At 38.4% G+C, this 26,232-nt stretch overlaps 1 protein-coding gene across 1 annotated transcript in view; it reads right to left on the reverse strand.

Moving 5' to 3' along the window:
• LOC126260871 (centlein-like) overlaps positions 1-26,232 on the reverse strand; it is a 571,430-nt gene that overhangs the window by 42,731 nt on the left and 502,467 nt on the right. Inside the window, exons 5-10 of the mRNA XM_049958305.1 lie at positions 23,412-23,540; positions 13,187-13,249; positions 11,687-11,989; positions 10,514-10,713; positions 5,104-5,255; positions 3,371-3,584 (exon numbers count right to left, since the gene is read on the reverse strand). Coding sequence (XP_049814262.1) covers positions 3,371-3,584; positions 5,104-5,255; positions 10,514-10,713; positions 11,687-11,989; positions 13,187-13,249; positions 23,412-23,540 — 1,061 coding nt within the window. The remainder of the gene's footprint in view (positions 1-3,370; positions 3,585-5,103; positions 5,256-10,513; positions 10,714-11,686; positions 11,990-13,186; positions 13,250-23,411; positions 23,541-26,232) is intronic.

A 26,232-nucleotide genomic window follows, 5' to 3' on the forward strand; every position in this document is an offset into this window, starting at 1 on the left:
GTTCCCCAGGGAAGCGTCCTGGGACCTCTGCTGTTCCTGATCTATATAAATGACCTGGGTGACAATCTGAGCAGTTCTCTTAGGTTGTTCGCAGATGATGCTGTAATTTACCATCTAGTAAGGTCATCCGAAGACCAGTATCAGTTGCAAAGCAATTTAGAAAAGATGGCTGTATGGTGTGGCAGGTGGCAGTTGACGTTAAATAACGAAAAGTGCGAGGTGATTCACATGAGTTCCAAAAGAAATCCGTTGGAATTCGATTACTCGATAAATAGTACAATTCTCAAGGCTGTCAATTCAACTAAGTACCTGGGTGTTAAAATTACGAACAACTTCAGCTGGAAAGACCACATAGATAATATTGTGGGGAAGGTGAGCCAAAGGTTGCGTTTCATTGGAAGGACACTTAGAAGATGCAACAAGTCCACTAAAGAGACAGCTTACACTACACTCGTTCGTCCTCTGTTAGAATATTGCTGCGCGGTGTGGGATCCTTACCAGGTGGGATTGACGGAAGACATCGAAAGGGTGCAAAAAAGGGCAGCTCGTTTTGTATTATCACGTAGTACGGGAGAGAGTGTGGCAGATATGATACGCGAATTGGGATGGAAGTCATTACAGCAAAGACATTTTTCGTCGCGGCGAGATCTATTTAGGAAATTTCAGTCACCAACTTTCTCTTCCGAATGCGAAAATATTTTGTTCCCAACCTGCATAGGTAGGAATGATCATCAAAATAAAATAAGAGAAATCAGAGCTCGAACAGAAAGGTTTAGGTGTTCGTTTTTCCCGCGCGCTGTTCGGGAGTGGAATGGTAGACAGATAGTATGATTGTGGTTCGATGAACCCTCTGCCAAGCACTTAAATGTGAATTGCAGAGTAGTCATGTAGATGTAGATGTAGAAAGCTAATATGTAACATTCTTTCTATCATGTCTATCTGCAATTCAACTTGTCACCTTTACGGTGAGTAGCAATCTGTTCTTTTTGTGATATTGTTTGTATGACTATTTTGCATCTTGAAAATAACTTACCTCTATTACTTAGACTTTAACTCTTATAAAAGCTTATAAAGGAATAATCAAATTTTTCGGTACTACTACTAGTGGTATTACAAATTAAAATCACTTTCCATTATCTAGTGACACCAAACAAATTTTAACTCATACCAGAGCCGATAGGAAGTCTTCATGGTGGACAATTTTCAGATGCATATGCCAAGATAAAGAGTGTCAGTACTAATAGAAAAGTTGAAACTGATAAAGTGCCACAGGCATATGCATATGAAGTATGTCAATGTGAAACCACTATTCAAGGAGGAAATAAAACTGATGCTTCAAACTACTGCCCAATTTCGCTTTTAACGTGCTTCTCCAACATTCTCGAGAAATCTATACATAAGAGAATTGTGGAACATTTGAACATCCACAAGGCTCTTACCCATTATCAGTTCGGATTCCAAAGAGACCTACCAACTAATGATGCTATATTTTCTTTACCAATACTGTTTTAGAAGCACTGAACAATAGACTGGCTCCAGTTGGTATATTTTGTGATTTAATCGAAGTCTTCAAGTGTGCGAGCAATGAAACCCTCCTTTCGAAAGCAATATTTATAAGTGACACTGTGGGGAATGTGGTTTCGATTGTACCTGACTGATAGAAAGCAGAGGGTATTGCCTAATCGTGGAGGTAGCACAAGAGCTTCATCTGATCGAGAAACAGTAAGTACAGAAGTCCTGTGCTGGGCCTCTTGCTCTTTCTTATTTTTATTAACGACCTCCCACTTCATGCAAAAGCTACAAGTAAATTTACTATCTTTGCAGATGGTAAATCTCTTTTAGTTTAAAAAATACCTCACAATGACATTGCAACTTATGCCAACTTTGTGCTCCATGATCTCAAAACAGTAATTCATTTTTGTGAATCTCAGGAATTTCATGAGGATGCAAGTCTAAGCTGTAATGATCAAGATATACACCAAGTTTTTTCCTTCAAAATACGTTGGTTTCCACGTCGACCATAAACTAAACTTGCCATATTCTGGACTTGAGAAAAAGACTTAGTTCAGCAACTTATGCTCTATGTATTACAGCAGCAACTGCTATAATGCTAGAGCAACCAACCAATGGTAAATAAAGTATTTGTCACTCAGAAAAGAGCAATCCAAATTCTAAGAGGAGTTAATAGAAATAATTCATGCAGAAATCTTTTTAAAATACATAAAATATTAACAATGACCTCACAATACATTGTATCCCTTTATTGTTTTTTAATTAAGAACCTCCCCATGCAGAAAACCAATAGCTCATTTCATAACTGCAACACAAGATCAAAACACAACTTGCATGCTGATAGAAAAAACTTGAGTCTAGTACAAAATTAGTGTACACTACTGAAGCATGGAGCTGTATAATACATTTCAATTGGACATAAAAAATCTTACCAGTGTAATGCCACAGTTTAAAAGTAAATTAAAAGATTATCTTGTGGAACACACTTTTTACTCTATTAATGAATTCTTTAATATAAACATTTCTATGCTGTAACTTAAGTATGACACATTGTACTTGTAATATTTGCTATTACCACGATAACCTATGTTCACACGAAAATTTTCACTCAGGCTTATGAAATACTTCAGTTGTATCAAATTTGCAGCTTGCAATGTGGAACAATTGTAATTCATTATTTTTGTTCACTGTAATAAACGCCTAAGCTTGTAATTATTAGCATATTTTATTCCTATACACATATTACAATTTCTATCAGTAAGCATCTGTAAATACTGTTCTCATGTTATCATTATGACTTGTGCTCTATCCATGTAGTTCTCTTCTATACTGGATCAATGGAACATGAATAAATAATAAAATAGAATAACTTTTCTATTATCATTGGTAAAGGGTTACAAATAGTAATGAAAATTTGGAAACATATTGCCTTGTAAGTGGACTTCAAACACTGAGGTGCATGAGACCCTGTATCTTTTTTCTGAGTATTGATTTTTCAAATGTTATGCCATTTTTTGCGAAGAACTTCATTATCTTCTGTAGACCACACAAAATATTTGATGCAGTTGGGGTCAACATCATGGATATGTATCACCAGAAGCAAACCCAGAGAACCACATATAAGAATGAAGAATGGAAACTCACAACAACATACTCTTCAAAACTTGAATTTGCAAACTTCTGGTTGGCAATAACTTGTGTTAACTACAAGGTAACATGATAAGTTGAGGTTAAGTATGTTCTTAAAAATTATCATTTGCAAGCAGTCTTAGTTTTAGCCACTGAGAAGATACGGAACAGACAACACAATTTGTTGACTGTTCAATACAGTAAAGATTGCAAAGAAACCAGCACCCACCTATCTGCCTCTGCAGTGCGTAGCTGCTCTTCTGTGTCATGCAGCCTCTGCTCGGCTTGCTGTAGCTGCTCCTCACGCTGCTGTAGCTGATCATGACAGTGCCGAAGTTCCCTCTCATGCTGCTGCTCCAACTCACTCCAAACTTCATCTGCACACCGCATCACATTCTCATGTTCCACTTGCAGCCGCTCACAGCATTTACAGCTTGCTGATTCTGTAGAAGAGTATCATACTTTATCATAAAATACAAGCAGCTCTCAATTTTTTATTTACTAATTCTTGTATTATGATTGTATACAGGGCTGGCCCAAGAACATTTTTCTGCACAAGTGACTTAGCATTTGGCAGCCCCTTTCACCTCCCTTTTTCCCACATACATTTCACCCGTGTCAATTTTTGCGTGATACAAATGTTCCATTTGGGTGCCACTGGTGCTCATCACAGCTTGGCACCCACAAGTGGCCACTTATAATTATTTTATGTCCTCTATGGAAGTTTTACTGTTGTGGTTCCTCTAGTGCTCTTCTTAGCTTGGCACTCCAAGCAGAGGCTTGTGTTGCCTGTACCTTAAATTGGTCCTTATTATATATTGTATTAATTGTATCTTTATTATATTATGCGTTCCACTGCCAACGCGAATTGTTATATCCTTGAAGAATTTCTTGCCTGTTTCCATCTGACTACATAATTACAGTATTTTTTAACCACTCTTTTCCAGAGGAAAAAAAAAAAAAAGAAGAAGAAGCAAGCTATCATCAACTAGAAGTTTGAATACCACTGTATATTAAAAGGCATTGTACCATTGAGGTTTGTATGGCCAATTTCTTAACGCTTCTGCATGAGCTCTCCTGACTAACATTGGGGGGACTAATATACAGTCCAGACTGCAGAACAAAATGACACTGTTCTACAATCACTAAGATTTGGCCTGTGATAATCTGTAAGTAGAAAACCACTTATGTGTTTGGGCATTATATAAAACCTAAACTTTGAATAAGTTGCAAGAGTATCTTCAGATACATAAGAGGTGATAACCTAAAATTTGTAGGACTGCTCATGGTATTCTCCATGGAATGACTACAGATTTCCACTTTCCAGGAAGCTCGTCTCATTGTGTTACAAAGGGAGAAAAAAAAAAGAAAAAGGGCCTTCATGTCTACATTGCTTCTGTGGTCCACAAATGGAAAGAACTAATTGTAATACTAATGTACACAAATCTTGCATTTGGGTGCCACTGGCACCCCTCATAGCTTGGCACCCCCAAGCAGCCGCTGCAGAGTTTGCTACTAAGATGAAGGTTTCAAACATCTCTTCAGAAAAATATGCACTGTAGACTACAATTGCTTCATAGAGAAGGTGCGCTACCACTTTTCAATACAGCTCAAGTCCCAAAATACAAATATTGGGGTAACTAAAAACCAAAACACAATATGTTTCACTACACGATAAATGTGCGATGACCAGTGGCAGTAATTGGTCTCATTTGTGTTTGGTCATATGACACAAAATACATACCTGGATAAACGAAGCTATTTTATTCTTCTTTGTAGTTGTGTATGTCCAATAAATTTGTGTATGGTGATTTTCTGTAAGCTCAACACATTGTGACAGTATTTGTCTATGTTTTCATAACATTTGTCTGGTTAGTATTTTAGATGCAATCAGAATGATTTTATAGCTCTGTGTTATTATTACAACTATCTGTTGTACAGTAGGTACAAGTATGTACTAACCATCAGCAGCAGTGACAGGCTGTGGTGTGAACGTGAGGCTGCGCTGTGTGTTTGGACTGGTAGCTTGAAGTACACGCCACAGTGCCCAGGCTAATGCTGCAGGCATCCAGAGACGCAGTAGCCTTTGCTCCTCTTGCCGTCTGGATTCTAACCTGCAAGCAAAGCCCTTTCATTTTGTCATACATCTCTCTATATAAATGCATTTTACCTATTCTGAAGTGGGAAAAGGGATGGACATGTAAATTAAACTGCACAAATCTGATCAGGGGAGGATCCCTTTTTCCCTCTGGTAATATTCATTATTTGAATTTCAACATTTGAAAGATTGTTATTAATTTTTCTTTACATAATCTACATTTTCTATGAGCTTTTACATGTCCTTTCACTATCACTGATTGGAATAAATCAAATTGAATGGTGTGAAAACCAAACTACATATGTGAAGTAAAACTTTACAGTGATCTGCTCAGTCCAATAGAAAAAGAACAAGTAAGTTGACAATCTGATCATTCAATATTAAAGAGATTATCTTATATGCACTGAAACTTCCACTGCTTAGAAGTATGTTTAGTGATATTAATCTTCCTAGGAGTCAAAACTGTGCAACAGCAGAACACAAATCTAGATTTTTGCATTTTAATTGCACTAATATATAAATTAACTCATCTAAGATCACTTACAGTTTCAGTTTGCCAGCATTTTTCACATACAATTTCAAACTCTGTGATCGATTTGTCCAAACACTCCACAAATGCAAGAAATTTTCAGCTCAGAAATCAACTTAAGGTTTCAGACAATCTGGCCTCTGCTATATTCATTCTCTCAAGGTGACAATTCCATTGTTTGAGCAGAAAGCTTTTGTGAGGTTAAGAATGGTAGGAGAAGGCAGACTAAAGTTGTGAGGTGGACCAAAAAGTGTGCTCTTATAACTCAGATAATTGAAACTTGACCATAAAAAGCACAAGTGTTGGTTCAGTTTTCCACTGTGTACACCATTTTAGTCTGCCTGGAATAAGTTTACTTTCTCATCACCATTTTCTTTTTCGCAAGTTCATATAGCTCATTTATTTTATGTACATCAGAATTACAGAATTCACTATATTTTCTCTTGAAGAAAATGAAACATTATGGAAACATCATCTTGAAAGAAGGAGTGTAGGCAGAATCCCACATCGAGCCATGCTCTACCAACCAAGAGAAAGAAGGGGCAGAGGAAGACCCAGAATGAGATAGCAATGAAAAATGAAGACTGAACAGTAACAAGAGCCTAAACCTTGAAGTGCAGAAGGAGAACACTATATTTGATCACTGTAAAATGTAATAACGGTTTTTTAGCTAGTTCACTCTTTGTGACTAATGTTAATGTATATCCACTTATTGCCATTATTCTATGGCTTTTACAAGCTTTCCCAGTTTTTAGGTAATGTCATTGTAGAATGTAAACATTAATTCTTCTTATCTACCTAAAAGATTCAAGAGACAATTACTCATACTTAAAAAGATAATTATCAAAGGCTATGTGACATTTCATAATATAATGAATGTGATAGTCATATTTAAAACAAATTTCATTTTTAATAACAACATTATGAAAAGGACATATTGCTGCTCACCATATAGTGGAATTCACAGACAGGCACAACAAAAAGAGTGCTAAACAAGTAAACTTTCTGCCACAAAACCTTCTTCTGAAGGAACCAACACACACACACACACACACACACACACACACACACACACACACACACACACACACACCATGGTGAGTAGCAATCTGTCCTTTTCTTTATATTGTCGTTATTCCACCCTAGATCTTCCATTGTTCAATTTCATTTTTAGATGTTTTGATATTCTTCTTGTAGAATTTATTTTTCTTTTGGTACTAATAAGATTTTATGTCATTGTAATTGTCATCCGTAGGCACATGTCTTGAGGTCACTTTTACCATATAAATTACATTATAAACAAAGCATTCCTGGTACTTGTGGTCACAGCTGAAACTTTTGTTTTCAGCTGTTTTGTCTGAAAAAATTAGATCTTAAATCTTTGGTTGACAGTAGTCATTAGGTAATAATGAATTAATGCTGATCAGTTTGGCTTCTATGAAGAAATTCCCACAGAGAAAGCAATATATGATCCCAAAAACTCAATTCTGGCAAACCAAACAAGAAAAATTACTCTCTTGATATTTTCTGGTACTTTAACAATTGTATACATTTGAATGCTAATATCATAAAATTTCGCTAGGGAAATGAAAACTTATGATATTAGAGGCATCTCCCATACATTAATCATCTTACATTTAAACAGCGGAAAACAAATTAACAATGGGAACACAGTGGTATAAAGTTAAATTTGCAATGGGGAAATATTACTTAGGATACACCACAATGTTCAGTTCTTAGGCCACTCCTGTTCTTGACCTACGTAAATGATTTATAAAAGATATTGGAGGACTCTCCAAAAAAAATGTTCACTCCAAACAGTGTAGCTGTACTTTTACAGCTCTTACAACACAATTTCAGACAAATTAAAATGACTTACTGACACCAGAAATAGAGATCAAGGGGTGCACGCTGTGAAATTCCAAGGTATCCTGATGGATAACAAACTGAGGTTGCAACATGCATGGATAAATATACTATAAACCACATTTCTGCCTGATTTGCATTTTAAAAGCACACTCATTTTGTTGACCTGCAGGCAGGATTGTGTACTTTCACTCAGTACTGTCCTATGGAATTATTTTTTGGAGCAGCACAGCTACGGTAAGAAAAAGTATTTATTTTACATACGTGTTTAGTAAAAATATTGTGTGAAGTTGTCAGTAATGTGCCATCTTACAAGAGCCTCATCAGTGACCTCTAGATTCTTACACTCATGTGTCTTTACATTTATTCCATAAGGCATTCATGGTAACTAACAAGAGAGAACTTATGGTGAACAATACTATTCACAAAACTAGAAGTGAAAATATTTTCTTATGGACTTTAACAAGTTGCTGACAGACATGAGGCAGAAAACTAGAGTTCTCAGATAATAATGAAATATTAAAAAAAATATGGTACCTTATTATTTCTTCTATAATTCAACAAAATATTTGGACTCGAGGATGGAAATACCAGGTAACATTAATGTTCATATTAAACAGTTTTTAACTTTTCCAGTATACCGAGTTGATGGCATTCTTTGAAATCAATAAAGTCACATAAATGTTTTAGTTTGAAATTTTATATAATGTTGAGTGATGTAAGAAGAGGAGAAGTGCTTTGTTCTAAAAGTAGCTGCGGAGGCAATTTGTTGTTATGAAACATTACATAATCTTCCTAAAGCCTTTGACACATTTTGCTGTTGGCAGACGCTTGCATGAGCACTGTGTGTCGTTGTTGTATGTGGCGCATTTCCTTTTCAATTTAAGTTATTTTCATTTTTTCTCTCGTTTATGTTTTATTGTTGAAGTATTATTCTGCAGTACGGGGATGCAGTAATATTCTTTGCTAGAGTATGGGTTCTTACCAGTCAAAATTACAAAAATTTAACTGAAAACTAAAACAATGAAAAATTCCCAGAATTCTAAAAAAATTCCCGGGTTTTTCCTGATTTTCTCCCAGATGAAAAAATTCCCGGGTTTTTCCCGGATCTCCCGGGTCGTTTACACCCTGGTTAATTATAACTTGACTACAATGTTAAATAGAAAAAACTTTCCTGATATTCCACAAAATATTGCATATTTGATCATGAATCAGCTTTTGGCTTCTTAGGTCTCTGTGTCAGATGGCAGCTACTTCAGTTGTCATTTGACAACAGCCTAAGAAGCTGAAAGTCAGGTGAAATAAATAATAAAGGCTTATTCCTAAGTATGTTGAGGGTTTCAAAATATACAGCAAAATGAACCATATCAGTGGATAGAGCATCCCTCCAAGTTTGATTAATAACATGTGTCATGGCATAGTTGCAAAGTGCATCATTAGAGGGAAAGCATATTGGAACATGGTGTAAAACGGAACAGTGAATGTTTTTTGCCGTTGACATCCCTAAATGGGAGTCAGTTATGATGGTTAAGTGATGAATTCATACAAAATATCAGGTAAAAGCTAAATCAGACAAAACAATGCATGGTTGGTACAGTGCATTCAAGTCACTGGTTGCTTATGAGGTGAGGACAAAACAAGACAGCTGGGACCATCAGCAGAAAAGGTAGAGCGTGTGTGGGAATCATTCACTAGGAGCTTGGAGAAATCGATGACATGTGGGAGCATAGAAATGCAGATTCAACAGTCAACTGTCTGATGCACTCTTGCATGTAAAACCATGCTGACTGCAGTTGTTGTATGAACTGACCACTAGCTTCATTCTGACATCTGCAATGACTTTTTGTGGCACAGAAGTTGGCTTTCAAGAACAACATCATATTTTGTGTGTCTCTAAAGGTGAACTGCCACAACATGCATGTTTGAGGCACAGAATATCCACACAAGATTGTGGAACACATTCATAAATCACCTAAAGTTAACATCTTGTATGCTTTGTCCCCTTCCACAGTTTATAGGCAGCTTTTATTTAGGGAGAAGACTGTGACTGGTTTCTTGTGCCAGGACATGCTGCAGCAATACTTATGCCATGATTTCAGCAAGATATTGCAGACATCATTTTGCGCAAGATTGTATTTCACCATACTTTATTTCCAGTATTCATGATTGCCTCAATCCCAAACTGCTTCAGTGTAGGAATGGCAGTGCTTTCCATCATGACTTATTCAGTGGCCACCACAGCCACCTGAATTAACTCCATGAGATTACATTTTATGGTATTATGTCAAAGATGGTGCATCCCTGCCTCCACTGCCACTTAATTGAAAGAGTTTCAAGGAAGGATAGTTAATGCAGTCATTGATATTCACCATGACATGATGGAATGTGTGAGGCAACAGTTGGACTGTCATATTGACGTTTGCCACATCACTAATGGTGCTCACATTAAGCACCTGTAATGTGTGTTGAAAATGGTTGCTCTATCCACTGACATGCAGTTTTTTTCTGCATGTCCTGTGGATTTTGTGCAGTCATCTTTTGAAATTGTTTCCTATTTAAGATTATTTCAGAACATATCAACCATGGATTGTGTGTATTGTTTTGTTCTGAAATTAAACAGGAGATACTGAAATTCGTGAGAAGAGTGATGAATCCTTCTGAGGAAATAAGCCATGTAATATGCTTTCAGAGTGACATTTAGATAAGTTTCTTACTTGTAATTTTCTATGCAGAAGGTGACAAATAATAAATTTGTTCAAATGTCACTACAAAATGAATATATTATTCATCTGTTCCCTGAAAAGAATTAAATTAGAGCAATTCATTGAGAAATAATGAATTTGCATATAGATAAGAGAGTGTTTTTGCCAGACACTTACAGTTGGCAGCGTTGTTCAAGGCGGGCGCGTTGCTCCATGTGTTCACGAATCAGTGCCAGCTTCTGTATTTCTCCTGTGAGTGCTCCACAGCCCACAGGTTCATCAGTCTGTGAAGCACAGCTAATAGTTTCGGCAGGCCACAGCAAATCTGTCTGTGTGGCTTGTGAGCATGCTGCTGCTGGCACCTCCCTCTGCATAACCTAAGCAGGGCATCGCATGATCAGTCATTTTAAATCCGGCTTCCTTATTTTTGCAGTGAAATACAAGTATTCTTAACAACTTTCAGTGCTGCTACAGCAACAAATTTTACAGCCCAAACACCCATAAATTAAGAAAGAGAATATCACACTAATAAAGAGGGTGAAATGCTGCACTGTGAATATGCACATGATACTCAATTTCCAACTACAGTAATGGGTAGTCCTTCTACAACCTTTTTAACAGACTGCATATTCAGTAGGTACAAGCTACCATCAGCAAGAACAGCTAAGTGTAAACTTAACTTTGGACATTCTTATACCAAGAAATTTCAAGCCTTTAAGATGTGGACACCATAATGAAACAAATGTTTGACATCTTACCCTAAAAGTTTAATAATTCTATCTTGTTCTCCACAATACATGTGGTGAATCATGCCTGTGACATTATGCACAGCATTTCTCGAAATTTCAGTGCAAAATAGTCAGACTTATCCTTGAAGATTTTGCTGAGATGACAGTTAAATTATGCAATGATGATAATTTCAAAACATAAGTGCATTAAATTCTCATGGAGTTATGGGGTTAGATACGAAAAGTATACAGAAAATGCATAAATAATGAAGCTTTTTTAACTGGTGACATTTGCCAACTTCTGAGCAATATATGTTTATTTATCGCGACATCAATTTCTTCATTCAACTAATGTAAGACTAACTGAACTACCTCTGACACTGGTCAAATAGTAGAGTTTTAAAAATTGGAAATTGTGGCTATAACGACATTATTTTGGGTAAGGGTTGTGGTCTTACATCACCATTAAGAACAAAAATGTAACTCTCAGGATCTACAGGTCAACATAAAGTTCATGTTACATAACTTAATATTACATATAAGCCAAAAATGAAAAAAAAAAAAAAAACTAATTGAAAATGTGGAACTTTTCCTACAACTTCTATGGAATGTATTTCTATACCTGGCATCTGTGGTAGTTGTGTTTGTTGCGGGAGAGGCGGCGGTGTGGTGAAGCACGAGGAGAAGAGCCAGTATCAAAGCCGTCATCAGTATCTACGTCATCGTCATCTCCACGGTCATCATCTTGGTCGTTTATTTCAACTTCGTCGCTAAGTCGGTCTTCATCATCGTGGTCGTCTGAATCGAAGATGCCGCTCTCGTGGCTGCTGTCACTAAGCTTAGGGCGCACGGGTGGTGGCGACCTCTGCTCGGCCGTGAAGGGCAGCACGGTTGCCACAATGCGGCTGCCGGGCACAGCCTTGTCCTGTAACATTGATCTGAATGTATAAATACTTTTCCTCATGAATAATTAACTATAAACCTAGTTTGAGCAGATTCATAATATTGTACATTATGTTTATGATACACTTACAAAGGAAACTGAAAAATAATATCTGTTGCACATTTGTCGGTATACTTTTCCTCACAGGTCTCTTAGTCCTAAATTTGCAGAGATATGGATTTCAGACAATGTGTGTCATACTCTGCAATTAGACTATACTGCAACACTGTTGTAGGCATCCAAGAGTATAGCTTAGAAAAGGACTTACACCTCCAGTGCAACATTTAAGTTTTGGTCATGGCTGCAGGAGGTTTCTGTATGGTTGTGTATGTGAATGTGTGTACTTTTGCTAGAGAAAGATCTCAAAAGCTAGTGTGTATGCTGTTTTCTGTTGCATGTTTCTATGTGCTGCACATCAGTCCACTATAAATGAGTGGTTGCCTTTCTGTATCTTACATGTTATACCAAGATATTAATCATACAACTATGAATGATTGTAGGAAGATCCACAACTGATTGAATGTTCAGCACTGTGGAGCAGTTTTCTTGACACTCCTTATAATGTTGGAACTCTATCTCAGCAGATGCTACTACAGACTTTAAAAGTTTAAAGTGGTATACATACTAACATAAACCACCTTAATTAGCTATACAAAACCACGCCATCAAACACACAAAAAACCAAATTCATAATTTCTGCATTGAGTCAACAGCATGTAACTTTGAACCATTTCAATTAATCCAAGTGCTGTGAATTAATTAACCATGGTTAAAAACCTTTCACTTATTCTCAGCAGTTAAGAAAATTGGTTTTTGATTAAGTCATTTTCACAATTACACCTACAACTACACGAAAATAAACTCAAAGATATATTCAGCGTTGGGAGCAAGTATGACACTCAACTCTCTGTAACAGAATTGTTGCTGTGTAATGTCTCTGACCTTATAGGTTAGACAGTAAATTTTATTAAAAACATAAACCCACACTAATATGACATTTTATTCATCTAAGTCATGTTTTGAGGGTACTGCTCAGTTTAGAAAATGCTACCTACTTCCTGTTTCAATCATAAGCAAAATCCTGTTAATCTTCAACTAGTTTCAGATATATGATGTTATATTTCTTCCAAATGCACGACAGTGCCATATATACTACTTACAAAATGCAGATGCACTTACAAGCGTATTGTCTGTTTGTGACCGCATGCACACAGGACCACAGCAGCAGCGATGGGACCCACCCTGCAACATCATCAGCAGTCATTAACAGTCCATCCAGCATATAGTTTAAATATTGTAACTTTACAGAGGAGAAACTCTGCATTTGAGTTGCTATCCAGTAACCTAGATTCTACTTTTTCATTATTTTTGTTTCATGAGAGTACATATCTAAGGAAAAGAAATTTTTAAGTTCCCGGCAAGCACAATTAGAAGACCCTTATGGAAAGCTTTCAGTCACAGCCTTCATCAGTAGAAGAAAAACACCATTCATACACACAAGCAAGCACATCTCATACACCCATGACCGCCAACTCCAGCATCTCGGACTGGAATGCAGCCATGACATGGGATGCAAGCAGCAATCGGGTAAGGGCGAAGAAGTAGGAGGTATAGTAGTGTATAGGTAGGGAGAGAGACATGAATGCTGTCTGGCGGAGTGTCAAGGACTAGAATGTCAACAGGCACAGCATCTTGAGATTGTGGTGCAGGAAGATGGGGAACAAAGGAGTGAATAAGGAGAGGAGTGAGCAAAGATGGGTGTATGGGTTGGCAGAGGGCGGGAAAAAAAAAAAAAAGGTGGGAGGCGAAAATGGGGAGGAGATGATAGAACAGAGGGGTGGTAACTATTGGGTGGAGGGTGTGGGGACAGTATATCACTTTAGTTGAGGCTGGGATAACTACAGAAGCAGAGAATGTGTTGTAAGGATAGCTCCTATCTGTGTGATTCAGAGAAGCTGGTGTTAAAGGATACCATCCAGATGACTCAGGAAGTGAAGCAGCCACTGAAATCAAGCATTTTACATTCAATTGCATGTTGTGCCACAAGTTGGTCTACTTTGCTCTTGGCCACATTTTGGTGGTGGCCATTCGTATTCGTGGACAGCTGGCTGATAGCCATACCAATATAAAAAGCTGCACAATAATTTCAGCAGAGCTGGTAAATAACATGTGGACATTCCTGTATGGCCACAAAGGAGCGTCTGTTTCATCACCCTGTACCTCCCGGGACTGGAACAACTGAACCACATCCTTTGCCAGGGCTTTGATTACCTATCATCATTGCCTGAAACGAGAGACACCCTGCCCACGATACTTCCCACCCTCCTAAAGTGGTGTTCCATTGCCCACCCAATCTCCAAAATATCCTAGTCCATCCCTGTGCCACTCCCAGTCCCAGACCCTTGCTACAAGGATCATATCCCTGTGAAAAACTCAGGTACAAGATCTGCCCAGTTCACACAGCCAGCATTTCCTCTTCCAGTCCTATCACAGGTTTATCCTACCCCATCAGGGGCCAGACCACGTGTGAAAGCAGCTGACACTTGAACTTGAGACCTTTGCCTTTCACTGGCAAGTGTTCCACTAACTGAGCTACTTGAGCAAGAGTCACGACTCAGCCTCACAGCTTCGCTTCTGCCAGTACATTGTCTCCACCTTCCAAACTTCGCAGAAGCTCACCTGCAAAATTTGCAAGAATAGCACCCCTGGAAGAAAGGATATTATGTACACATGCCTTAGCCACTGCCTGGGTGATGTTCCCAGAATGAAATTTTCGCTCTACAGTAGAGTATACAGCCAAATACACTGCCAACAGAGCTACCCAAGCATGACTAATGAGCCATCATCACAGCTTTACCTCCACCAGTACCACATCTCCTACCTTCGACTTACCCATAAAAGGCAAACATCCTGAGTTTGAGTCTCAGTCTGGCATGCAGTTTTAATTTGCCAGGAAGTTTCATATCAGCACACATTCCACTGCAGAGCGAAAATTTCATTCTAATTTTTACGTTATTTGCTTGTTCCATGTGCCATAACTGTGATCCCTTGCTATGATGTGCAACAAGTCAGTTTTACAGGACAAATAGGAAGGAAGCTCTCCTGCTTCATTGTCTCTTACATCTCTTTTCCCTGACAGATCACATCCAAATAATTAGAAATGTCACCTACAGTGTAAATGCCATAAAAATGTATAAATATTTATTATCCTGACATTATTAACTTACTAACATCAGAGCAGTTTTTGGTAAATTTCAGGATTTTAATTCCTAGGTTACAACATACCGTTATGTCTGCATGTTAAGTGGGAAGCACAAATCCTAAACATCCAACACTAGCCAAGTATGTGCTCCAAATCACATATGAAAAGAATGAAGTTTCACTCGGCAGTGGAGTATGTTCTGATTTGAAATTTCGTGGCAGATTAAAATTGTGTGCCAGACTGGGACTCGAACCTTGGACTATTACCTATCACAGGCAAGTGCTGTACTGATTGACGTTTCCAAGTACAACTTATGACTGACCTTAACAGCTTTACATTGGTCAGTGCTGGTGGAAGTGAAGTTATGAGAGTGGGTTGTGAGCTATGCTTGGATAGCTCAGCCAGCAAAGTTTCCAAGGTTCGAGTCCTGATCCAGCACACAGTTTTAATTTTCCAGGAACTTTCACAATGTACAATGTTGAAAGAGAGGCGTAATGAGCACACTAGGCAGCAGTGACACTTTGGGACTTATTCAGATATAAGTTACATTCTGTGCCCAGTGAACTAATCTTGCCCAAACTGGTTGTATTTGATATGCAAGTTTTTCTGAGTCCAAGAAGACTGCATTGAAAATGTTCATATAGTTCTTGGTACTGCTCCGCATACGGGTTACAGATAAACCCACCTATGTGTGAAGCTCTCACTGTCCTGCATTGGAGTGAAAGCTAGTTCACTTAGTTTCAATCGGAGGACTCTACCCCAGAGTGTCATGTATATCTACTGTTTGTCCATGATAAGTTGATGATTGGCGTGGTGGCTGTCGGGAACGGCCGTGCCCCCGCATTAGGCTGCCGAGGGGACAGCAGCGGTGAGGGGAAGTCGGCGTCAACTGCTTGTAGCAGCGGCAGCACCACCACCCGTGTTTTGCGGTTAATACAAAACCGGAGGCGGCACTCGCGAAATTATTGCCCGCATGACACTTCTGTCGGATCGGAGTCCTCCTAATTTGTTGACATATTTATGGTCGAGAGTTTTATCTATAACTCATGGCCGTGCGGGATTAGCTGAGCGGTCTAGGGCGCTGCAGTCATGACCTGTGCGGCTGGTCTCGACAGAGGTTTGAGTCCTCCCTCGGGCATGGGTGTGTGTGTTTGTCCTTAGGATAATTTAGGTTAACTCTTTGAGGGGCAGGTAAACACCACTAAAATTTACCCTAGTGGGGCAAGAAAAATTATTTGCAAATTTCAAACTTCTTTTACTTGTAACACATTTGTTTTATTGTCTTGACATGTTTTATACATTGAGTTTGTAAAAATTCACTTAAACAACGACAAAATATTAACATTAAATGTGGTCACTACAGATAACCACCACCCCACTACAGTATACAAATTCGAATTTAGTGGTTGAACTTTGAATTAACTAGTTTTTAATTTTCTTGGTATCTCTTGAAACAGTTCTTGCCTGCTCTCAGACACAAAGGTACTTTGCACACTGAACACATCCACACTGTTCGCACTGGATTTTTCTTTGAACTGCACCGAGCGAGGTGGCGCAGTGGTTAGCACACTGGACTCGCATTCGGGAGGACGACGGTTCAATCCCGTCTCCGGCCATCCTGATTTAGGTTTTCTGTGATTTCCCTAAATCGTTTCAGGCAAATGCCGGGATGGTTCCTTTGAAAGGGCACGGCCGATTTCCTTCCCAATCCTTCCCTAACCCGAGCTTGCGCTCCGTCTCTAATGACCTCGTTGTCGACGGGACGTTCAACACTAACCACCACCATCTTTGAACTGCAAACTGCGTCTTCTAGATGATGAGTGGATTGGTTGTTGTTTACTGCTTTCGTGGAGAATACTTTCATCTACGTATGGTTTGTGTGATTTGATCTGGGTCGCTATACTATTTTGGGATACAGAAGCAAAATTAGCTGCCACTGAAACAATTTTTGGAGCCAACAAGATTTTGTACACCTCTCGACGGAAGTCTTTATTGGAGAACTGCTCCATTTCGATTTCTTTGTGTATAATGAACGCGTTTGTCACACTGCAGTCTAAAAAGTGAAGAAATAATCTCATCCATCATTTCTTGCTTTTTCTGTCAATAGCATAGTCTGACTTTAGTCAATTAAAATTATCCACATAGTTCATACTGGAATTGTAGTCTTTCAATACAATTGGACAAGTGATATTGGTTATTGATCCATCTTTCATTTTTCGAGTTGCTGTGGAGACATCTGATGGTGAATGACATGTTGAAATCAAGTTGACTGCCCTGTTATCTTTCCATCTATAGATTACTATGCCATCATTGCTTATTTTTTAATCGAATTCCCCTCTTTCCAGTTCCTTTTCCTCCTTGAGTTTTGGTATGTTTTTCCTTCTGGGATTTATTGTTCCACAAGCGTACACACCATTGGATTTTAGGTCCTTGAACAGATCATATGATGTAAAATAATTGTCCATGAAAATAATATGATTCTTTCCATGAAGACAACTGGTTAAATTTAAAACCATATGACTGCACACAAGACTAGAACTTGCACTGCTTGTCGTGTGGGGTCATTTCCATCACTGTCAACACTGCTGTCACTAGAAGATATTTCTTCAAATAAAATTTGGTAACATCTTCAAATTTTGTAGTCCTGTCTTCCTCAGTTGCGTGTAATATTATGGTATATTGATAATTTTTACTTATTCCAGGCAAATGTGAAACGAACACTGAAAAACATTGAACACACACTCACAGACAAACAGAAATACTACTTAACACAGAAAAACTCACAAGCACCAACACTCCGCAGTCAACCGAAAGTACATAAACACAGAATGCCAATGAGAGCTGTTATCAACTTCAAGAAAGTCCCAACATACTGTATAGCCAAGCATCTCCAAAAGTTAGTTACAAAACACTATAAAGATGAAAACAACAGAACAGTGATAAACACAGGAAACCTAATAGGAAACATACAGGTACCACACACAGCATCACTGATTTCATTCGATATAGAAAATATGTATACCTCCATCCCTATCACAGAAACAATAGAAATCATAGAACAAAATCTCTCATCCCACAGCAACCTCACCACAGACACAATAAAAGAAAGAACAGATATGCTCCAGACTGGCAACTGAACAAAACTACTTTCAGTTTTAGAAAGAATATTATCTACAAACTGATGGACTGCCCATGGGATCCCCAATATCAGGAACACTAGCAAACATTTTCATCAGTCACATAGAAAATCAGATATTTGAAAAGATAACCACAAATGAAAGTTTCAAAATCATATATTGGTACAGATACGTGGAAAACATTATTTGTCTGGTAGATGAGCCAAGTGAAAAAATAGATGAACTCCATTCAGAAATAAACAAAGCTCATCAGAACATAAAATTCACACTTGAAAAAGAAAATCAAATAAATTTTCTTGACATTACAATTAAAAAAGAAAATGGTAAACATACATTTAACATCTTTAGAAAACCAAAAGCCACAGACACAATAATACATTCCACATCCAACCACCCCCACAGCCAGAAACTTGCAGCACTAAGACACATGTTACATAGATTAAACAGAATCCCACTCAGCAAGAGAAACTATGAACAAGAAATGAGTACAATCATACAAATAGCTAGGAACAACAGGTATGACACACATGTGGTACACAGGCTCAATCAAAAAATAAAAACACAAATAAAAAACAAACACACCATTTCCACAATACAAAAGAACTCACAAGCTGAAAACTTACAAACACACACAATGACAACACCACACAGAAAAGAACCAGATGGTACACCATGACCTACACAAATAAACTAACACACAGAGTTGCAAACATCCTAAAGAGACAGGGCTTCAAAATAGCATATAAGCCTGGGCAAACCCTTCAATCATACCTAAGCCAGCCAGCTACTAAGAGGGACAAATTCCAACAATCAGGAATATATAAACTTGAATGTCAAAGTTGTGATGCAGTATACATAGGCATGACATGCAGGAATTTTGAAACAAGATACAAAGAACATATCAGATGTTGGAAGTATGAAAAAAACCATTCCACATTTGCAGAGCATTTAAAACACTACAACCATCATCCTACAAACATGGAACAAGAAATGAAAATAATGAGAATAAGCAACCATGACAAACATCTTATACAAATGCAAGAAAACTTCCACATCCAGAAAGCCATAGCAGAAAACAAACATGTGATAAATGAACACACACACATCAGCACAGGCTCCCTACTACACTTAATAAAGGAAATGATAACATAAAACAAAAAAACTCTTCCCCACACCATCTGGACACACACACACACACACACACACACACACACACACACACACACACACACACACACACAGACAGAGAGAGAGAACAAAAAAATAAAATAAAGTAAAATAATAGAAACGAAGCCACTAACGCCATAGAGAAGTTACACGAAATTGCACAAAGAACTGGCCTGCAAATCTCATATGAGAAAACCCAGTACATAGAAAGAGTGCCACAAGACAAATTGCCTATTGTGACAACCCATGGGAAAATCGTACAAGTACCACATTTTAAGTACCTGAGAGAAATCATCCAGCCATCAGGGATCAACCTAAAGGCCAATGAGGAAAGAACAAAAAAACTACAGAAAGCATGTAAACTCACGTGGAACTATTATAACAAAAAGTCCATATCCATTAACGCAAAATTGAGGCACTACAACACTGTCGTACTTCCGGAGGCACTGTATGCATCTGAAACAACACAAATAGGTGGGCAAACTAAAATCAAAGAAATAGAGAAACAAGAAAGGAAAATTCTCAGGAAAATTTTTGGCCCGATACAAGAACAAGGAATCTGGAAGAAGAGACCAACATTAGAATTATATAAATACACAGACAAGATTACGGATACAATAAGGAAAAGAAGAATGCAGTTCTACGGACATATCCACAGGATGAATGAAAACAGAATTTCAAAGCGAATTCTTAAAGTCATCAACTCAGGCAGGGGAAAAACAAAATGGATAAAAGAAGTTGAAGAGGACCTCAGACAAGCACAGTAAACAATGCAGAAAATAGAACTGAATTCAGGAACATCATCAAAAAACATAAATTTGACACCACAACACAGAAGAGACCAGGATGCAAATGGACAGCGGAGCGAAAGAAACAACACACTGAACACATGAAGAAAATTTGGGCTCTGAAAAACATAAACAATCATCATAAAGGAATTCAAGTTCAAACGCTCTCTTAAATGGGAATAATCGAAAATAATAATAATAATAAAATAAAATTAATAACACACACACACACACACACACACAAACATACATACATACATACACAAACAAACGCGCACACAAATGCATACATGAACAGACCACAGATATTTCAATAGTTACACTCATAAGTTTGGCAATAACATTCGATGTTTGGCAAAAACATTTGACAGTCGGCAACAGAAACTAAAACATTGCATTAAAACAAGCGTTCAGTGTATAGTGCTGTGGAATGTGGAAAAAAAACGCAAATTGGCGTTCATAAGAAGAACACCAAAAATGCAACAGGAGCGTAATATGTAAGAAATTGTCCACGCAACCTGTAAGTACAGTTCAAAACATTACTACTTAATAGGAAATACCAACCACCAGAACTGTTTATAACCTATAGGCACAGTGACAAAAATGTAAATAAAATAGCTAACATATGTACATATTCCAGGCCAGTGATGATGCCTTGCAGAAAATAAAGGCGACACGCGTATGGCACTAAAATTGTGTTTTATTCAGTTGCTGTCAGACGGTCCATAAGTAAAAATTATCAATATACCGTAAAATTTGGTAACATTCGTCCTCAGTTATTCCTTTTCGGCTAGACACATTCGATGGAGACGAAGAAAATATACTGGGTGGAGCTAACAGCACTAACCACACAGAAATTTGTCTGTAAAACATGGAAAATTCTATTTCAATTTAAAGTTACATTACACGTAGACATACATGTGTTCAACACATAAATATAAGCAATTACTTACCAAAAATAGTCGTATAAAGAAGAGCTACAGAGAATACTGCACGCCGCTTCCAAGAACAGTGCTAACAATGAAGAAGTATGAACTATTGTTCTCAATACGCGGCAAAAATTCGCGCAGAAGACCTGCACTGCAATCTAGCGGCATTTTAGGCAACAATTAGGTGGTTGCAGAGAGACTACTGGCCCCTGAGCGGTAAAGAGAGAAAATATTATGTGGTTAGCTACAGTGACCACCGCCCATTGAAACCGTCTACGTATGTGGTTAGTTACAGTTTTGCCTGCCCTTCAGAGTTAAGTAGTGTGTAAGCTTAGGGACTGATGACCTTAGCAGTTAAGTCCCATAAGATTTCACACACATTTGAACATTTTTATAACTTATGTACCGAAAACAATGAAAAATGAAAGTAGATGAATGTGCAACATCCGACACTATGAATCGGAAATTTAAAAAAAAACTGATTTTTGGAAACTGCTCGCACATTGCATTTACTAAACGCAGCACAGCAGTAATGTTCACAACGTGTAATTAACTGTGCTTGAAAGAACTGTCAAAATGATGTTCACTAAAGATAACTTTATTTCTCCTGAAATCATATTTATTAGATATTCTGTCGAACTTCTTGCTATGGTATAGCGCGTTATCCATACAATCACAACATTGTGTGAGATATTAGGAACCACCGCATCTGCACCAGCCTCCCCTCCCCCCTCTCCCTCCCGTCGACGTCTGTTAGTTTCGTCAAATTCAAGAAGTTCGCAAGTTAGAGAAAACAGTTTCCTACATGAGACTTCCTAACAGATTAAAACTGCGTGCCACATCGGGTTCCCAGGTTGAAGTCCTGGTCCGGCACACAGTTTTAATTTGTCAGGAAGTTTGAAATCAACGCACTGTCCGCTGCAGGGTGAAAATTCGTTCTAGTTGCTTGCGTCTTGCTGCAAGTACTTGCCCAATTTATCTTTTCGTAGAAGTACTTCTCAAACTTGCAGAAGATGTGGCTGTTCAGTACCGATGCGAAAGTATCATTGTCCAAAAGGAGAAGGGTACAAAGACAGAGAGGGGCCGAAACATATGTACCGTTCGGAACCCTTAAACACACATAGTTGGCATCACCAGTCAAGGAACTGCGAAATGATTTTACCAATCAATTTGTTTCACCAGAAGGGAAAGCAGAACGGCAGTACAGACGTCTTTACATTTTAGCTAATTTTTTAATGTTATCGTAAACATAAATGCATTACATTTGTGATAAAAGTAGTAAATACTGCTAGCAAAAATCGAAGAGTAATTAAAAAGGCAGTCTCTTGGTGAGATACCGCCCCGCATTTTTGTTTCCTGCTGTCACATACTTGACTATACAATAGACAAGAGATGTTCTAAATTTGCATATGACACCCTCTAAGTTTTTAATCTAAGTAAAGTCCTCTGATTTTAGTTAATCGAATAGTGTTTCTTGGTAACATCGATATGTACTCCTGTAATTTTTTTCAATCTTTTATTTTTGTGTTTCGTCAAGATTTTTATTCATTAATAATAATGCAACAACTGTGGCGACTGCTCTGGTTTCTTAGAGTAACTGCACCGCTGTAACAAGTGCTTGCGGCGAGTTCCTGAAGTAAACTTGCCCAATGACTTGAACTAAATTTGAGTAAATTTCTGTTCTAATGTAAAAATCCCAGCAACTGCTTACAGAACTTATTTGTTAATGGACGCAAGCCTTTCGTAAGAATCCGCATCTAGGCCCAGCTTGACGCTCGGAGACAAATTAATATCTTCAGGTAGTGCCGATTTCCTCCGCTTCTGGCAGCACTAGCGAAATCGTCAAGTTATCGTGGCCAAACTATATGGTGGTCTCTACATTTTCACAGCCAGTAACTTTATGTACAGCGACGTCTATGAGTCAAGTGCGATCTGATAAATATTTCCATTTTTGAAAAACCATTTATGCATGGTATTGGATAATTCACGACACTACTTTTCAGTCGAAATAAGTTCAACATTATATAAAGCAAACCATACTGGCTGCAAATTCAAATTTTCTGAGAACTTGGAATATCTTAATTAACACATTAAAATGTCGTTCCAGTGACATACATATTTTAAATTTTTAATGCTTTCTTAAATTAAGACATTTTTAAGGTCAATATATGATGCACATACCGTATCAGAGTGTTCCATCTCTAGTAAACGAAACTCTAGGAGCTCATTCAGCTCACGCAACTCAGCTACTTCGTCCTCCAATCGTTGTACACGCTCCTCGCTATTGTCGCCGGCACCATCTTCATTCACCTGTAATACAAACACAACAATATTCGGATAAATGTTTCTTTCATTCTATTGATTTCTCAGGCCTTAAAGAATGGCACTCATATGTGTAATTTACATACAGTGGATGATTTTAATCACTGCATCTTAAATGCAGTATTCTGTTTCGTGTACTTATGAATGATTATAGAAATAAAAAGAGAGAAATTGTGCACCGGCGCACAGTCTATCTGTCACAAAATGTGGTAAATATAGACACACTTCCGGTCACCATGAGTTTTGGTGCATACAGCCCACATATTCTAAACCAAACCACAATGATAAAGGCACTAAATATTACATTTGCACACAAAAAGTCGATAAAGTAACTATTTTTAACGAAAATTTTGATTACAAGTCATTAGGACGTGTGAGAACTAACCATGCTTCTTGTCAGACAAAGTAGACACCAAAAGTAGGAAATCCCCATCTCCTCTTTTCTTATAAGGCAAATTTTAACAGTGAAAGTCTTTCCTACCAAATGTATCTGGAATGGCTAAATCAAGTTTATTTACGCCATCAGCATTATGTAATTATGGTAACTTTGACTCGACAGAGCTTACCCAGTATATGAGATGGAGTGTGTGGGAAGTGAGTGGGGCAACTCATGATAGTTTCGTTATGAATGGCGAAATAGATTTGAGATTTCACAAGTGATTTTCGGTACACTTGCTACTAGTCGGTATCCATAACATGTACTGTCTTTCTTCAAACTGCTATCTTTTCTGAACTGGGAGGGGTCAGTGCCCCAACCCACTCCTTCCCTCCTCGATTGCTGGATATGCTCACATACCTCACTGTTTAGAGTATCCCAAACTCACTGAAGTATTGTTGCAAAATTTCAAACTGACGTAATCATTTACTGCCTTAATATGATTACTTGGCGTTCATTTTGGAATCTTCTGCTAGGTACAGTAGAGCTGTGTACTCTATTTCTTTGATTGATAGCCACCTAAGTTTCATCACCTTCGAGGTTCTGTATACCTCTTTTTAAGTTATTTGTCCATATCATTTTACAAAAGGTCAATTTAGCCCATACGAAAATATAACGGAAATTCTCGGAGAATTTAAATGGAAATCCTTGGAAGATGACATAGTTCACGAGAACACTGAAGGGTTTGTCTGCGCAAACCAAGTTGACTCTCGGTGCGGTGGCTGATGAGAGCGAGCGTAAATGGGGAAATGCGTTTATGGTTGCTCCCATCAGCCACCGCACCGAGTGTCAACTTGGTTTCGAGGATAGTAGAGAACTGGTGTTTGAAGATGACTGTATGATCGTTATGCTTCCTTTAACTTTTACCTCGCGTAGGTATCATGAAAAAGCATAAGAGATTAGGGTACATACAGAGGCATATAGGCAGTCATTTTTCCCTCGCTCACGGCTCAAATCGAATAGGGAAGAAAATTGATGATATTGGTACGATGTACTCTTCGCCGTGCATTCTACAGTGACTTTCGGAGTATTCATGTAGATGCAGACGTATTAAATGTGCTACACGGTTCTGGCAAAGAAAAGGAAGCACTGTACCATTCACATTCAAGAGTGCTTCACTTGATGTAAATGAAGCGTATGATTCTACGAATCTCGTAGCGAGAGCGGATTTCCGCCAGTTACTGTATGTGACTGGTGAAAGGGAACTCACGGGAGAAAGAAGGTACTAATCAACATTTGGCAAGCTAATATCAACTGAAATATGACGATGGAAAGTAAATGCAAATAATACTTTAACTGACCTCCATTTAATGATGAACGAGGAGGCCACTGTAAAGTGAACGAGATAATCCACCGCAAAGCTAGCGAGGAAAACGGACGTGCTGAAATTTATATGGTGCTGGTATGGAATTTCGGTGAACTTTCTCTCTCTATATCTGCGCACCAAGGCATCCAACAAAATGAGTGCGCGTACCGCCCCACGAAGGACCAACGCAGCTCTACACCTATACCTTGCAAACCACAGGGTACTGCTTATTGTATCACGTAATAGGGTTTCTTCCCGCTGTATTCACGTATGAACTGCGGGAAGGATGACTGGTTAAACGCCTCTGTACGGGAAGTAATTAGTCTCATCTTATTCTCACGGCCCCGACGGAAGTGATAAGTAAGCAGACAATAGTATATTCCTAGATTCATGTCGGTTCTTGAAACTTGGTTAGCCGGATCCCGATGGATAGTTCACGTCTATCTTCAAGCGTCTGTCAGTTTGGGTTTTTCAGCAATTCCAGTACGCTGTTACTTCGCAGAATGCCTCAACATAAAATCTTGGAACTAGAATATATATATATATATATATATATATATATATATATATATATATATATATATATATATATATATATATATATATACTCCTGGAAATGGAAAAAAGAACACATTGACACCGGTGTGTCAGACCCACCATACTTGCTCCGGACACTGCGAGAGGGCTGTGCAAGCAATGATCACACGCACGGCACAGCGGACACACCAGGAACCGCGGTGTTAGCCGTCGAATGGCGCTAGCTGCGCAGCATTTGTGCACCGCCGCCGTCAGTGTCAGCCAGTTTGCCGTGGCATACGGAGCTCCATCGCAGTCTTTAACACTGGTAGCATGCCGCGACAGCGTGGACGTGAACCGTATGTGCAGTTGACGGACTTTGAGCGAGGGCGTATAGTGGGCATGCGGGAGGCCGGGTGGAC

The sequence above is a fragment of the Schistocerca nitens genome, chromosome 5 (assembly GCF_023898315.1).
Source record: "Schistocerca nitens isolate TAMUIC-IGC-003100 chromosome 5, iqSchNite1.1, whole genome shotgun sequence".
Lineage (NCBI taxonomy): Eukaryota > Metazoa > Arthropoda > Insecta > Orthoptera > Acrididae > Schistocerca > Schistocerca nitens.